Source organism: Rhincodon typus, chromosome 15 (assembly GCF_021869965.1).
Source record: "Rhincodon typus isolate 14 chromosome 15, sRhiTyp1.1, whole genome shotgun sequence".
Lineage (NCBI taxonomy): Eukaryota > Metazoa > Chordata > Chondrichthyes > Orectolobiformes > Rhincodontidae > Rhincodon > Rhincodon typus.
The window spans coordinates 13,658,145-13,675,895 of record NC_063346.1 but is presented as its reverse complement, the minus strand read 5'-3'; the positions used below and the strand labels follow the sequence as shown (position 1 = coordinate 13,675,895).

At 43.6% G+C, this 17,751-nt stretch overlaps 1 protein-coding gene across 1 annotated transcript in view; it reads left to right on the top strand.

The window, feature by feature from the left end:
- Positions 1-17,751, top strand: part of LOC109914370 (meckelin-like) — an 89,072-nt gene that overhangs the window by 18,952 nt on the left and 52,369 nt on the right. Inside the window, exons 8-12 of the mRNA XM_048606057.1 lie at positions 1,908-2,017; positions 10,142-10,241; positions 13,045-13,122; positions 14,323-14,388; positions 16,407-16,551. Of these exons, the coding sequence (XP_048462014.1) occupies positions 1,908-2,017; positions 10,142-10,241; positions 13,045-13,122; positions 14,323-14,388; positions 16,407-16,551 (499 nt within the window). The remainder of the gene's footprint in view (positions 1-1,907; positions 2,018-10,141; positions 10,242-13,044; positions 13,123-14,322; positions 14,389-16,406; positions 16,552-17,751) is intronic.

Here is a 17,751-nt window from a genome sequence, read left to right as displayed (position 1 = left end):
GAAACCGATATTCATTTCAAGCCCACCGACTCCCACAGCTACCTAGAATACTCCTCCTCCCACCCACCTTCCTGCAAAAATGCTATCCCCTATTCCCAATTCCTTCGCCTCCGCCGCATCTGCTCCCAGGATGAGGCATTCCACTCCCGTACATCTCAGTTGTCCTCGTTTTTCAAGGACCGTAACTTCCCCTCCTCGGTGGTCGAGAACGCCCTCAACCGTGTCTCCCACATCTCCCGCACCTCATCCCTCACACCCCGTCCACGCAATAAAAACCAAAAAAGAATCCCCCTCGTCCTCACGTACCACCCCACCAACCTCCGGATCCAACGCATCATCCTCCGACACTTCCGCCATCTGCAATCCGACCCCACCACCAAAGACATCTTTCCCTCCCCACCTTTATCTGCTTTCCGGAGGGACAACTCTCTCCGTGACTCCCTCGTCTGCTCCACACTCCCCTCCAGCTCCACCACACCCGGCACTTTTCCCTGCAGTCGCAGGAAGTGCTACACCTGCCCCCATACCTCCTCCCTCACCCCCATCCCAGGCCCCAAGAAGACTTTCCACATCAAGCAGATGTTCACCTGCACATCTGCCAATGTGGTATACTGCATCCGCTGTACCCGGTGTGGCTTCCTCTACATCGGGGAAACCAAGCGGAGACTCGGGGACCGCTTTGCAGAACACCTACGCTCGGTTCGCAATAAACAACTGCACCTCCCAGTCGCGAACCATTTCAACTCCCCCTCCCATTCCTCAGACGACATGTCCATCCTGGGCCTCCTGCAGTGCCACAACGATGCCACCCGAAGGTTGCAGGAACAGCAACTCATATTCCGCTTGGGAACCCTGCAGCCCAATGGTATCAATGTGGATTTCACAAGTTTCAAAATCTCCCCTCCCCCTACCGCATCCCAAAACCAGTCCAGCTCGTCCCTGCCTCCCTAACCTGTTCTTCCTCCCACCTATCCCCTCCTCCCACCTCAAGCCGCACCTCCATCTCCTACCGACCAACCTCATCCCGCCCCCATGACCTGTCCGTCCTCCCTGGACTGACCTATCCCCTTCCTAACTCCCTACCTACACTCACCTTTACTGGCTCCATCCCCGCCTCTTCGACCTGTTTGTTTCCTCTCCACCTATCCTCTCCTCTCTCCCTCTTCTATCCGCCTCCCACTCTCTCTCTATTTATTTCGGAACCCCCTTCCCCTCCCCCTTTTCTGATGAAGGGTCTAGGCCCGAAACGTCAGCCTCTCTGCTCCTATGATGCTGCTTGGCCTGCTGTGTTCATCCAGCCCTGCACCTTGTTGTCTCGGATTCTCCAGCATCTGCAGTTCCTACTATCTCTGTACTTTTATATGTGCAGCTTTCTCTATCAAACACAGCTCTACAAAGTGTAACCTACCTGCTCTCCCCTGCCCCACAAGTCTTTACAAAACTTCAGTCAAACATATTTTTTTTAATTTAAGGCTGAGCACCCTGTACAGTTTTTGAATGGTTGATGTTTACTTATTCTATAATATTGACCAACTGATGTGTTCAGATTACTTCCTGGCATTCTGTCTCACAATATATCTTTTCAGAATTGCAAAAATCTCTTTTGTCACCGAGAAACATTTGGTTATTACAAGTTTGCATCATCTTGAGCTTGTGTATTTCTGTGTACTTCTGAGCGATGTGAGAATGCTGAACAGCACAGGGATGTGGCTATCACTTTCCCAGTTTTGATGTGGAGCCCAGTTTTAAATGCCAACTGGAATGCTAGTTTTTGATTTTGCAACCCTCCCTTTTCCCAAAATGGGTTGAGTGGCCACTTTCTGCATTGTGAGATTCAATGATGTGAAGTTTTTCCTAGTGGAAACTAAGAGTTTTCATTCTAATGAGAGTTTTTTCTTCACACAAAGACTTACAGTAACCAGACAGCCTGCCAGCTGCTCACTAACATGGTGGTGTTGAGTGTGAACATCTTAGTCGGTAGTGAGGCCTATATTCTATACAAGGAGATAAAGTCCAGGTAGGTAAAACATTTTCATTACTCTCCTTCAGATGCAGCAAATTCTGGTCTCTCATTTAAAAAGTCATGCCTAATATTGTACAATTATCACTTCTTTCCTGTGAGGGTTAAGGTATCGCTTCTTAGGTGCCAGTCAAAGTAACCATTGTTCATGTGTGAGTCCAGATAGCAAGTATCCTGAACCAATGCAGCCAAGCTTGATCCTGCCAATTGAACGAGAAGGTCACTGGGTCCAGGGGAACTGAGGCCACTTATAGTGCCCCCAGATGTCTGAGTGCTGTTAATGCAGAACCAGTGTTTTGGCAGAGGGGCTGAGGAGCAGAAAGCGTTGGTGATGGATTGTTGGAGAGAACATCCTGACACAGTGCCCATTGGCACAATCAATGGTGATTTTCCTTCCTCCGAATGGAAAAGTCAGAGAATGAGGCAAGTGGTTTGTTTCAGCAGAGGCTGGTGTGTAGAATTCCCGTGTGCGCTCTCAGCCAATGCTGATGTGCTGTAACGAAAGAATCACTCAGTCAACAATTGTGATACATTTTGCTTCTTTCGACAGTATGTCAATCGATCGAGATTAAAAGTCCCCTCTTATTGTAAAAAAGTAACGACTGGACCATCCAGAAAGCAGCTTTCTTGATTGGCAATCCATCAACCACCTTCATCATTCCCTCCTTCCATCGCTGACACTCAGCAGTGTGTGCCATCTACAGCATGCACTGGAGCAACTCTCCAAAGTTCTTTATACAGCACCTTCTAATTCTGTGACTTTTACCACCTTGAAGGAGAAGGGCTGGAGATAAATGAACCACCGCCATGGGGAAGGCGATGGCCTAGTGGCCTTATCGCTGGACTGTTAATGCAGAGACGCAGATAATGTTCTGAATACCCGGGTTTGAATCCCGCCATGGCAGGATTCAATAAACATCTGGAATTAAGAATCTAATGATGACCGTGAATCCAGTGTCGATTGTCAGGAAAAACCCACCTGGTTCACTAATGTCCTTTAGGGAAGGAAACTGCCATCCTTACCTGGTCTGGTCTGATCTACATGTGATTCTAGACCCACAGCACCATAGTTGACTCTTAACTGCCCTTTGGCCCATTAAGGATGGGCAATAAGTGCTGCCTAGCCAGCAACACCCTCATCCTGTGAATGAATTAAAAAAAACACAGCCTTTATGCATTGTGGCAGGACGTTCCCTCCATGTCACACACCCTTCTAATTATATCGCCGTTCATTCGCTGTTGCTGCATCAAAATCCTGAAACCTCCTCCCTAATACCACATGGGCATACCCCTACCACATGGATTATAGTGCTTCACAAATGTAGCACATCATCACTTTCACAAGGACAAGTTAGGATGAGTAATAAGTACTGGCCTATTCAGCTATACCCGCATCTTATGAATAAATAAACAATACTTCTGACTAGTATTTCTGACTAAGTCTTTCTCAACCCTGCATCACCACCCTTTTTTGAATAAGCCATAAAAAGGTTTGTCTTCAGAACAAAGGTGATTACATCTGGACAGATGATATAAATCTGCTCAGTGAATATTTAACTGATAATAAATTTCTGTGCTGTATGACTGTATAATATGCCTGATGAAACAGTGATAAGAAGGGAATATTGTTGCATTGTTTTCAGGGGGAAATAAAGTTGGTTTAGTGGATCAAGTGTCAGTAAGAGATCATTGAGGGGTCAGCAGTCATATCAAAATGGGTTTTGATTAGTGAGGGACAGCGAAAAGGAACATTCCTGAGTAAAAATATTTAACTTGGGGAGGGCCAACATCAGTGGGATCAGAACAAATTTGTCCTGGGTAATTTGAAATCAAAGATTGGCCCATAAACCTGTAAGGGAAAACAGGTTACCTCAAAGTACAAAATGTATAGGGTACAGTTGAGGTACATTCCCACAAGGAAAACAAAACCAACATCCTCATGACAGAAGACATAGAGAGTAAAATGAAGCAGAAAAAGAGCGCATCGAGTTCATCGTACAAGAGTGAATCTGACTGAATGTAGAAAATACAGAGAGGTTGTGTAAAGGGAAATAAGAAAGAGAAGCAAAGGGTAAGTATGAATAGAGATTAGCAGCTAGGATAAAAGGGAGTACAAAAGTTCTCTATATGCAGAAAAATAATGGAAGGGTGGGTGCAAGGGGACTAGGGCCAATTAGGGGACCTTAAGGGAGATTTATGTGTGGAGGCCTGGAGCATGTCTGAGATAGGAAATGTGTACTTTGTGTTTTTCTTTACCAAAGAAAAAGATGCTGGCAAAAACTAGTGAAAGAGAAGGTCATTGATCTTCTGAAAGGGCTAAAAGTCGGTGAAGAGAAGGTTTCAGAATTGCTGGTAGTATTTAAGTTTGACAAATCGCCACGACTAAAGAAGATGTGAATAAGATCAAGGGAACTGAGGGAAGTAGAGTTGGGAGTTAAAAGAGGCATTGGTGTTGCCAGAGAACTGTAAACATTATACCTCTGTTTAATAAAGGGAGTAAGGATAAACCTGGCAACTACGGTGTCGATGGTAGCCATCATGTGGAGGTGCCAGTTTTGGACTGGGGTGGACTAAGTCAGAAATCACATGACACCAGATTATATTCCAACCTATTTCCCGCCACTTCACCTAACAAAGGAGCAGCACTCTGAAAGCTTGTGATTTCAAATAAACCCGTTGGACTATAACCTGGTGTCGTGTGACTTCTGACTTTAGCAACTATGGGGCAGTCAGCTTAACAGGGCTGGGGGGAGGGTGCTGTGATTAGAGCTTTCAGAAATGAGGATTTGAGGAAAAAGGTTGATCATCACCTCAACAAATGCGAATCAATTTATTAAGACCATAACATATTTGTTAAAGGAAGCTCATGTCGATTATGGTTAATGACTAAATTACAGAAAGAATTGATGAGGATATTGTGTCTGATGTGATGTATGCGGCCTTTCAAAAGGAATTTAATGAAGTCTCACCTAACAGGCCTGCCAGCAAAGGTAAAGTCCATCGTATAAAAGAGTCTGTAGCATTGGATTGCCTGAGCGTCAGAAAACAGAATAGTGGTGATTACTTATTCTTCAAACTGGAGGATGGTACACAATGAAGTACCTGAGGAGTTGTTAGCAGGACTACAGCTTTTCTGGATGGGTATTAAAAGTAAAGGTAAAGTTGCTAGAGAGAGACAAGCATTAATGACCTGGACTTCAGTGTGTAGGGCACAATTTCATGCTGATTTCAAACCAGGTAATCTTGACATACATCTCTCCTGAGTAAGAAAGCTGTGTAACATGCAGGTGGTACAACATCATCTGTTTGACCTTTCACAAAAACTCCCTGTGGAGTTGTTGCTGCTCAGCTGGAGGGTAAAAGAAGTCTTTGGTGAAAGACTGCCATCAACAAATCTTTGGAATTATGAAATGTTTTGGCATGTTAGTGGTAAATTACAGTGCAGGATAAAAACGTAAGTGTGCACACTTTTGTGTTATCTTTTCAGCAAAGTTATATTTATTTGTTCATGGGATGCAGGCATCACTGGCTTGGCCGGCATTTATTGCTGAGAGTGAACCCCATTGCTGTGGGTCTGGAGTCACATATAGGCCAGATCAGGTAAGGATGGCAGATTTCCTTCCCTAAAACACATTAGTGAATCAGATGAGTTTTTATAACAATAGCTACATAGTTGCCATTGTCATAGTCTTTTTCCTTTTAGAAATTCCAGATTCCCTCCCTCCAATTCAATTTTACCATCTGCCATTGCAGGATTTGAACCTGAGACCATTAGCCAGAAACTCTAGGTTACTAGTCCAGTAACATTGCCAATATGCCAACCCCTCCCTACTGAGCTCACTTCCTATAAAGTATATGCAAGTCCATATTGCAAGATCAATGGCTTTTTATAGCATCTGGCACCATGCCACTGTGGTGCCAGATGTTTTTCTACTTCATCGGAAGTGACATGAGAACAGGTTAAAGCTTATCTGAGCTGCAGGCTCCTGACCCTGGAATGAACAACCACACTTGTTTCTTCTTGTCCCTCAACCCCAACTGATTGCAACGCTTTCACATTCTCACCAGATAAGATCAACTGAGTCAATACTGTCTCGGACTCAAAACCAGGAGCCACTCTGTTAGTGTGAGTCAGTATCAAAAGTATAGTTCATCAACAAAGTCTGAGACATTTCCGTTATTGATGAGAGCACAGAAAGGAATGTTGTAATTAGGTTGTGGCTCTAATGGAAAGTTCTGCATAAGTGCAGCTCCAGAATCGGCTGCATTGAGTATGTAGTCATTTGAGAAACAATAATTGTAAATATGTCTAGGCTGCATACAGTCTCAAGCATCTTAATGTTGATTGACCCTTGGGACAACAGGATTGGCTTATGAGGATTCTAGGCTTATACTCGCTAAGTTTAGGAAAATGAGTGGTGATCTCATTGCAGCATTTAAACCTTTGACAGGGATTGACAGGGTAGATGCAGGAAGGATGGTTCCCCTGACTGGGAAGGATCAAGAATCAGGGTTCGCAGTCTCAGAATGAAGGGCAGACCATTTAGGATTAAGATGAGAGGAATTTCTTCACTCATTGGATGGTGAATCTTTGGAATTCCCATTCCCAGAGGGCTATAGAAGCTTAATCATTGAATATGTTAATGACCACTAGTTTTCTGGATATCACAAAAGGGGATAATGCAGCCACATGGGGTTGAGGTAGATCAACCATGATGTAGTTGAATGGTGGAACAGGCATGACGTTCTGAAGAGCCTGTTCTTATTTTTATGTTCCTTTGATACAGCGCTACCTCCTGAAGATAGAAATTCTAATCTAATGTTCTCGCTATTCTGTTCAAATCCCTGCATGGTCTTGTCCCATTCCTAACACTTAGCAACCTCCAGCTGTACAATCTTCGCAGATCCCTGCATTCCTTCAATGATGCCCTCACGTATATCCTTCTCTGCCTGTGCCCTACATTCTAGAACATAAGCTTTGGAATTCCTAAACCTCTTTTTCAGCCTCTCGTTGTCCTTTAAAACTCTTCCTAATGATGCTTTTGACCACCCAACCTGATGTTTGTTCTTTTTTGAGCCAGTGTCAGTTCTTGACTCCCATGAAGAACCTTGGTATGCTTAGAAGTGCTATAGAAATGAAATCATTGTTGTAATTTTAGACAAACTGAATGAGAACAAAATTCCTTCCGTTGACTTTCTCATGTGGAATTCTGTGATTAATAAGGAAAAGAAGACAAAAAGAACGCAATCAGTCAGTTTAGCAACATTCATTTAATACCACGCCAGAGCTAAATGGGTTTACCTTATGAGTTTTAGTTGTACGATTTTCTTTATACATTTGTGGGATGTGGTCGTTGCTGGCTGACCTGCATTTATTGCCTGTCCCTAGTTGCCCTTGAGGTAGGTGGTGGTGAGCTTCCTTCTTGAACCGCTGCTGTCCACTCTGTTGTGGGTTGACTCACAATGCCGTTAGGGAGGGAATTCCAGGATTTGGACCCAGTGATAGTGAAGGAATGACAACATATTGCCAAGGCAGGATGATGAGTGGCTTGGAGGGGAACTTGAAGGTGGTGGTGTTCCCATGTATCTGCTGCCCTTTTGTTCTAGATGGAAGTGTTCGTGGGTTTAGAAGGTGCTGTCTGAGGATCTTTGGTGAATTTCTGCAGTACACCTTGTAGATAGTACACACTGCTGCTACTGAGCGTCGGTGGTGGAGGGAGTGAATGTTTGTAGATGTAGTGCCAATCACGCGGGCTGCTTTGACCTGGATGGTGTCAAGCTTCTTGAGTGTTGTTGGAGTTTCACCCATCCAGGCAAGTGGGGAGTATTCCATCACACTCCTGACTTGTGTCTCGTCGATGGTGGACAGGCTTTGGTGAGTCAGGAGGTGAGTTACTCTCTGCAGTATTCCCAGCATCTGACCTGCTGTTGTAGCCACTGTGTTAATGTGGTGAATCCAGTTGAGTTTCTGGTGAATGATGTTTCTGTTAGCTCAGCAAGATGGCACTGCCATCTAAACCTAATAACCTGTTTCATTCTGAGACAAAGACACAGCACTGCCTTAACACTGAGTACACTTCACCAGTACTTTATTTGCTTTGAAGCCGAATAGAGTCAATACATGGCACTCCTGCCTCTGGGCCAGAGGCTTAAGTTCCACTCTAGGGTTTGGGGGCTGTGAATAGAATGTTCATAATGTTGTGAAGCAGCTTAACAGTCAACTTGCTAATCTTTCCAACTTGTTTGGGGGAATTCCATGGTGGCCATGCTTCTATTCCTGGCATGGGGGTCACTAGAAAGGCCAGCATTTATTGCCCATCCCTAATTGTCCATGAATTAAGTGGTTTGCTTGGTCATTGAGGACAGCAGTTAAAAGTTAACCATCTTGCTGTGGCAGATTTCTTTCTCTAAAGGGCATTAATGAGCTAAATGGGATTTTACAACAATTTCTGAAAGACACCATGGTCCCCGGTACTGAGACCAGCTTTATAAGCCAGATTTTTATTAGAGACATAGCCATAGAGTCATATAGCATGGAAACAGACCCTTTGGTCCAACTAGTCCATGCCAACTCTAATCCCAACTAAACTTGTCCCACCTGACTGTACTTGGCCCACATCCCTCCAAACATTTATTATTAATGCACTTATCCAAATGTGTTTTAAACATTGTACTGTACCTGCATCTGCCACATCCTCTGGAAGTTCATTCTACACACAAACCACTGTCTGTGTAGCAAATAAAAATGTCCCTTATGTCTTTTTTAAAAATCTTTCTCCTTTCATTCTTAAAAATGTACACCCTAGTTTTGAAACCCCCCACCCTAGGGAAAAGACATCTGCCATTCACCTTATCTACTGCAGTTGTGGTGTGATTTCAATCTATATTTCCCAGAGTTTTAGTCTCAGCCTCCGGATTTCTTGTCAGTAAAATCACCTCTGTGTCACCATCTACCCCTTGGTTTGTCCCTTAAGTCATTATTAGTTGTTTCTCCCTGAAACAGAGATGCTTCGAAGGTTATGGCTTATGGTTGCACAGTTGCACAGACACTGTGTAAAGGCAAATTGTATATTTCTTGAAACTGGGAGTGGAGTAATGAATTTACCCTCTAACCTTGAATTAACAAAATATTGTCATCTATTGTAACAGAAAAGGTATATCTTGGCAAAAAATTGGGGAGGTGACGGCCTAGTGGTATTATCGCTGGACTCTTAATCCAGAGGCCCAGGTAATCTTCTAGGGATCTGGGTTTGAATCCTGCCACGGCAGATGGTGGAATTTGAATTCAATAAAAATCTATATAATTAAGAGTCTAGTGATGACCGTGACATCGTTGTTGATTGTTGGAAAAATCCATCTGGTTCACGAATGTCCTTTAGGGGAGGAAACCGCCATCCTTACCTGGTCTGGCCTACATGTGACTCCAGACCCACAGCAATGTGGCTGACTCATAACTGCCCTCTGGGCAATTAGAGACGGGCAAAAAATGCTGGCCTAGACAGCAACACCCTCTTGCTGTGAATGAATAAAAAAAAGTTCACTGTTCGAGTCCTGCGTTACAAGGGTGCCTGGTGGCATACTGTTCTGAAGAATTCTTGGTGTTAAGTTCAAGGAAAGGTGGGGGTGTAGTTGTAATGTCACAGGGCTAAGGCTGAGACTAATGTTGTGGGGATATGAGTTTGATTGCCAGCATGATTTTTTTAAAAGCTAACCTAATAGTGACCATGTAATCACTGGTGATTATCATAAAAAATCATCCAGTTCAGCAATATCTTTAAGGAAGGAAATCTGCCATCCTTACCTGGTCTGGCCTACATGTGTCTCCAGACCCCCAGCAATGTGATTGACACTTACCCTTCCCCTGGAGTAAGCCATTCAGTTCAAGAGCATTTAGGGCTGGGAATTAAATGCTGTCCCATCCAGCAATGCCAGTATCATGACAAGAAATATGTTTTAAAATTAAATGGTGTCACAGGTTGGAAAATGACATTTTCTGTGCTTGTGATAGTTACCTTGTGATGATTGTGCTTATCGACAAACAGTAGAAAGGTTACTGAACTGTTCTTTAGTTTTCGGGATGGCTGATCTGTGTTCGTTTTAATTCTTCCCTTTCCATTGCAGTACCAACTTCCTCCCGAAACTCTTTTATGTGGATACGAATATAGCAGCATCCCTATGGCAAACTGCTCCTCGGGGACTCTCTTTCAAAAAGGATTCACAGGCAAGTGTATGGTGATATACATTTAGTGACAGGGGCAGAATCAACCTCCTCCTGGTCAGTCTAGCTGATAATTGAGTTGGATCGGGAAGGTAGCAATGTCTAATTGATGACAATAAATGCATTTCATGTACAGTAGCTTGTCATCAGGGATTGCTAAAGGAAGTGTCAGGCCGGCCAGCGAGAAATCTGCATTTTATTGGTTGCATTTTTGTCTACAGTGGCTCCATGACAGAAATCATTTGAAATATTTTGAGATGTCCTGGGGATGTATTAGAAAAGCAAGAATCCATTTATATAGAAACTTCCACAGCTGTCTGTTGGCACAGTGGCATAGTGGTTAGCACTGCTGCCTCACAGCGCCAGGGACCTGGGTTCCATTCCAGCCTCAGGCAACTGTCTGTGTGGAGTTTGTACATTCTCCCCACGTCTGCGTTGGTTTCCTCCCATAGTCCAAAGATGTGCAGGTTAGGTGGATTGGCTATGCTAAGTTGCCTGTAGTGTTCAGGGAGGTGTAGATTAGGTGGGTTATAGGGGATTGAGTCTGGGTGGGATGCTCTGAGGTTCAGTGTGGACTTGTTGGGCCAAAGGGCCTGTTTCCACACTGTAGGGATTCTATGATTATATGAACCCGTCACCTGTTTGGTTGTCGACATATCTTTGCCCAATTCTGACCACCTGCAGTCCTTATCCTTTAACTACTGTTAACCGCAAGTTAAAGTTTGTGCGAACAACCCCTGGGTCTCAAAATGAAAAAGTAAAGACATCTGAACAATGCTTGCCGTTATCAGTGTGCCAATCAGTCAGCAACATGTGGCAACGAGGAGATGTCCTGGGAATTGCGAATGGCCACAAGTTGTTGCATGGTTTCAGGCCCTCTGCCTTTAGCCTCATGACATCGGCAGCTCATCCCCCAACCTCAACCATGAGGTTACAAGGTGTAGAGCTGGATGAACACAGCAGGCCAAGCAGCATCAGAGGAGCAGGAAGGCTGACATTTCGGGTCTAGACCCTTCAAAGGGTCAAAGGACCCTTCAAACGGAGCCATAAAGCATACTAGCAGTAATAAATAAGACTCCTTCTCAATAATATGGTTTTTAACATATTTTCCCAAATGCAAGAAGGTAGAACATCTCAGTCTCGCTTTCATTGTCAGGGAAATTCTCATTTTGATCGTTTCTAGATGTTTCCCAGGAATCTTTGATGCGTGGATATGAAAGTTGGCATAGTGTAGTTGTGCTGTGGAACAGTAGTGGCATTCCTGCTTGGGTGTTAGACAGTTGTAGTTTCAAGTCCCACTCCAGGCTACCAATCAATGCAGTACTTCAGGAGTGCTGCTCTGCTGGAAGTGCAGTTTTCAGATGAGATGCTGCACTCTCAGGTGACTATAGCAGGCTGTATGGATGCTGGTTAAACAGGAGCTACACAAGTTCTTCCTTGGTGTGCTGGCCAGTATTTATCCCTAAAACGTATGATCAGGTCTTGAAATTCATTGTTGAATGTGGAGTGAGCAGCATGTTCACTACATTTTAAAAGTACCTTGACTTTAGTTTTGTCAGCATCACAGACTAATATCTATATTCTGCCAACATTTTTTTTGTGCGAATGGTCATCAGTGTGGTCATAACCAAATAATCAGCTTTTTTTTTGGAAATTTTGGTAGAAGCTTAGATCTTGCCCAGGACACCAGGAGGTACTCCTTTCCTTTTTATCAAAATGGTGCTATGGATATCTTTTTACATCAATCTGGACAACCAGTTGGGACCTCAGTTTGACATCTCACATAAAAAGTGGCGTCACCAGCAGCACAGTATCCCCTCAGTACCACAGTCAATCATGATTTGTTATATGCTTAAGCCCTGGAGTGGGGCTTGAACCCAGCATTTTACCATCCATAGGCAAAAGCGTTACAAACTGTACGACAGCTTGCAGCCAAGTCTGCTTTGGCAGGAAAGTACTTTCAGATGTCCTGAAGTCAGAAAAAGCACCTTGTAAAAACAGCATTTCTTAATGATCGTCAAAAGCAAGTCAAACAAACGACTGACAGATGTGAGAGTGAAATTAACCCCCTGGTCAGTTACAGTGACCTTCCTGCCTCCAGTAGTTAGTTGCAAATGCTTTCTCAATATTTTAGCAATAACAATGTCATGAGCTTTTGGTTTGAATCTATGTGTAGCAATTCTCTGCATCTACACCAACAACTGATCACAGTTCAAAGTCACCTACTTAATTGGATTAAAGCTGAGCTGTAAAATTAACTGTGTAATAGCCAGGTGTCCTGGACTGATTTCAAGAGCGTAGTGCAACCCCTGGATTTAGCTAACCATTATAAAGCTCTCTCATTAATCTCATGGCTTATAATGTAGGCTGAATTGTGAGGTTGGCTTCTTACACTACAATCATCCCAATGATAACAACCATTCCCCAATCCATTTATTCAAGTTGAAATCTGTTGGCCTCCAGTTTCCTTGTCAACCACTCAGTTTCGCAACGGTCCTTATTTCTATGAAGTGAGGTATAACACAGGCTGCCCCTTTCCTGTCACTGGGTATTACAATACCTTGCCTTGCATGGGGAAAGGGGCTTATTGGTCAGAGTCGACTTGTCAACTAATCATAACTCTTTCACTTCCAGTTTAAGTTGTTGTTAGCTGTGAAATTTGGCATTCTTGTGTCTGTCCTGATGAGTACAAATGGAAAGCACCAGCATTGTGTCACTTTTGTTTTGGCAATACACAAGTTCTGTATCTTTATTAAATTGCTGAGCAGCCTTTGCAGTGCCCATTTTGCATTTTGTTTGCCAACAGATCGCCTTGAAAGTTGTAAAATATGATGCTCGTGGGAATTTTCTGGGCTGGGAAGATGTCAGGGGAGGCACTTTACAGGTGAGATGTATCTTATCTCTCTCTGGTTTTGTTTACGTGACAGTTAAAATAGTTAAAAATGTTGGGTGTGAATGTCCCATTGAGTTACAGAGGTCTACAGTATAGAAAAAGGCCCTTTGGTCCTTCAAGTCAGTGAGGTTCAAAAACCACCTAACCATTCTCATCCCATTTTGCTGCACTCAGCCTGTAACCTTGTATGCCTTGGCATCACAGGTGTACATCTAAATACTTAAATGTTATGAGGGTTTCTGTCTCCACCAACCTTACAGGCAGCGAGTTCCAGATTCTGGCCACACCCAGTGAATTCTTTTGTTCCTCACATCCCCTCTAAACCTATTGCCCCTACCTTAAATCTATGCCCCTGGTCATTGATCCCTCCACCAAGTCAACAAGTCTCTTCCCGTCTATCTCTGCCCCTCATCATTTTATGCACCTCAATCACATTTCCCCTCAGTCACTTCTGCTCCAAGGAAAACAACTCCAGTCTGTCGAATCTCTCTTTGTAACTGAAACTCTCCAGTCCAGACAACATCCTTGCAAATCTCCTCTGCACCCTCTCCAGTGCTATCACATCCCTCCTGTATTGTGGATTCTGGAACTGCACACAATACTCTAAACTGTGGCCTAGCCAACATTTTATACAGTTCCAGCATCACCTCCCTGCTCTTAAACCCAAAGCCTCGGCTGATAAAGGGGCAAGTATCCCATGTGCCTTCTTAACCGCTTTATCTACCTTGTTTTGGGGCTACTCCATTCTCTGTTCTTGACCCCAGCTCTCCCCATTGGGATTTGACAGGAGAACCAGGAGAAAGTGAGAGGGCACATCAGCATGGGGAGGCTGTGTAGTGATGGTGTGATGGAAGTGCTGATGGGGATGAAGGAATGCAGAGGTGGTGCCCAAATTTCTGTGAAAGATCATTGACCTGAGATGTCGGCTGTGTTTGTCTCTCCAAACTGGTGTGCTAAGCATTTTATTTCAGATTTCCAACATCTGGAATCTTTTGCTTTAGTTCTTGTGCAGTAGTGTGTACATCACAAAGTAAACTTTAGAGTTCATTTCACTATTGATCCTGTGAAAAGAAATGACTGAGATAATCTGGATAAACAGCTTTGGCTGAGAGTTAATAAAATACAGCAATTTTCAGTTAATCATATAATTGCTTCAATCTGCCTAATGCACATATTTATTATTCTTAACAGCTATGCCCTGACACTCAGATACTGCTGGATGCTGCCTTCAAGTTTGGCTCTTCCTACATTCAGTCTGTGAGTAGAGATCAATGTAGGCAGACTTCCCTGCTTGACTATTTATCTGAGCCAAATTGAAATGCTTTGGAAATTTTCTTTCCCTATTCTCCTGAGTGAAATCTCATAGACTCATAGACGTTTACAGTACAGAAAGAGACCATTCAGCCCATTGTGTCTATGCCCAGTCAACAAAGATCTAACTACAGTTAACCCGTTTTCCAGTTTCTGATCCATAGTCTTAGAGGCTATGGCAATGCGAGTGAATATCTGAATACTGCTTAAACGTTATTAAATTATGACTGGAATATATAAAAGAATGTGCTTATAATATCCTAACAAATTGTAAACAAAGGGATTCTCCTGTTATCTATTATCAGTTAACATCGACCATAAAGTATAGAATCCAATGTGTTGGAATTTTGTCATTGGAAAGATGAAATAGATTGGATGTGAAATTCCTTGGATTTTATGAACCAACCAACACACAGACTGAATGGCATTTCTTGGTCCTGCATTTAGATATATCAGATTGTCATTTATGTTGGAAATACAGGAAAATCTAGAGCCCCATCTGGGCATGCACCCTTTCTATCTGAATTCTCTGTATTTACTGCATTCCGACGCATGGGCACATGTAATTTGTGTGCTCTTTGGTTTGGATCCATCCCGATTGGAGCTTCTGCCTTAATGTGTGAGATTTGGGCTGGGAGATGGGAATGGTGGTGGGGTGTGTGTAGTGATTTGGAGTTATAAAGTAACGGAGAACCATACGTTCAGCCATTGGTGGAGGATGATCTTGTTGTTGGCTTAATTGTATTGTAAGAGTTAACAATGTATAGTGGAAGATGTTAATTGATTAAGTATCTTGAGCACAATTGTAGGGCTGTTGTGGCACAATGGTAGTGTCCCTATCTCTGAGCCAGGAGGTCCAGGTTCAAGTCTGAAGAAGGGTCCAGACCCGAAACGTCAGCTTTCCTGCTCCTCTGATGCTGCCTGGCCTGCTGTGTTCATCCAGCTCCACACTGTGTTATCTCTGACTCCAACATTGGCAGTTCCTACTATCTCCAGGTTCAAGCCTCTCCAGCTCCAGAAGTGTGTAGCAAAATCACTGAACAGGTTGATTAATAATAAAATATCTCAAGCACATATAAAATGGGACTTTCAATTTAGTTTGTTTTTTTTTGAAAATGTGGGATACTGGCTTCGTTATGGGGTAAGAGGCAAAGGTATGTAATGCTGTTAATGTTAAAGAGACCCACTCTCAAGAAAGGGATTTGTGTTCAGATTCGGACTTCACCACCTAGCTTGAGATCCAGTTAACAGAGGGCTGTGAGGTGGGTCATATAGCTTCTCCAAGCAGTTGACCAGCTGACTTCCATTCTACTTCTTTCATTGAAAGACCCACTGAGGGATATTTTAGGGGTACAGAGTTGCTGTTCCCCCATACCCCTTGCTTCATGGAGAGTCCTCCTGATTCATGGAGGAGGTCACCCCCAGTGACTGGGGGGTGTCATTGGAGCTGGAATGTCCCAACAAGGGGACCTTGGATGGGTCCAGTTCTAAACCAGCTCTCTGGGTTGGGGCTGGAGCTGGTGGGAGTGAAGAGCTAAAGGGGGCGTGGGTGAGGAGAGGGGGGAGTGGAAATAGGGAAAAGAGTGTGGGATTTGTCCCAACATTTGGTCTCCTGAAATGTATATTTTTCATTTACTTAACGTGGAATTCCCTGAGGTCTCCTGAGTGCTGCCGTGTCAGTGACTGTCTCTGCCAATGGCACTGATAAGTTTTCCAAGCTGTAGCTGTCCAGTTGACCAGGTCATGCACATGAATTGGCCAATCTCAAAATACATTGCAGTCAGTGTCATACATTTAAATCGTTAAAGTAGCTCAGTATCATTTCATAGTCAAACTGTGTTGTCTAAATGCCTTTAAGCCTGTTTAATCCAAACTGACAAATTGTGGAAATGATTTCTTGAACAATGGAAGTAGAACTTGGAGGCAGCGTTCAGGAGCGAGTGAATCTTATTGTTTTATTGCAGTGCAAGATTCAGATCTCAGATCTTCTCAGTCGATTCCCAGAGCCTGTCCTTTACGAGCTGTTTCTCCTGTTCAACGATAGTCAAGGACAGCAGAAGGTCTGGCCCATCCCTATACGCAATCTGAATCTAGACAAGAACGATATACGTAAGTCATGGTGTTCAATCACTCTCTGATGCCCTCTTACCTTTTGAACCAGGAGCCCACTTTCAGGCATTTGGCTGCTTTCTGGATGACATTAGCTGACAAGGGTGATGCTAATATAGTTATGACGTCGCTGAACAAACAGCCCAGAGGCCTGGGCTAATGCTTTGGTGACAAGGCTTCAAATCCAATCACACCAGTCATGCTGACTAAGAAACTATCATTGATTGTTGTAAAAGTCCATCTGGTTGACTAGTGCCCATGAGGGAAGAAAATCTGCCGTCCTTATATGGCCTGGCCTATGTGTGATTCCAGACCCACAGTAATGTGGTTGATTCTCAACTGCCCTCTGAAATGCCCAAGCAAACCACTCAGTGAAAGGGCAACCAGTAACACCCTGTGAAGTAATTTACAAAGTTCTTGATGAGTCATCTCAAATGCAGGAAGGACCATCTGGAGGTTACAAACAGCTCCCTGTTCATCAGACCATTCTGGAAAACAGCAACTAATACTCAACTCAAAGGAAATTATTGCCATTGCTGGAAATCTGAAATATAAACAGAAAATGCTAGAGAAACTCAGTAGGTCTGACTGCATCTGTGGAGGGAGAAACAAAGTTAATGTTTCAATTCCAAAAATGACTGTTCAGAATTCTGGAAATTTGGATCCTGCCAATCCTGCTGAGTTTCTTCAGCATTCTCTTGTTTTGTAGCAGCTAATAGCCTCTACGTTTAGTTCACTAAAAGTCATTGACTAGATGGATGGTGTCACTGGGGACAAGAGTTCTAGTGAACTAAATATAGAGAGTATCAGCTGCTATAAAAACAGAGATTGCTGGAGAAACTCAGCAGAACTTGCAGGATCTGAAGTTCCAGACCATTAAAGAACCATCATTTCATCACTGAACCAATAGCAGTGATGCCAGTTCCCAAACTTCCTCAAAGACGGTTGACAGCACTTAACTAAATTGACACTCAGCATGTACTGTGTGACAACCCATTCCATTATTAGAGGATGAAGGATGAGCCAAGGGTGATTATAGCCAGTGGTCATATCGTATGCTTTGCTCCTGAGTTTGAACCATTCTGGGGCAAACATCTCTGTACCTGTGGCTGTCCTTTTTGGATCCTCAGTGCAGTAGACACAAGAGATTCAGAAAGGGGAGGAGTACGTATGAACTCTACCTAATTTCACTGCACCATT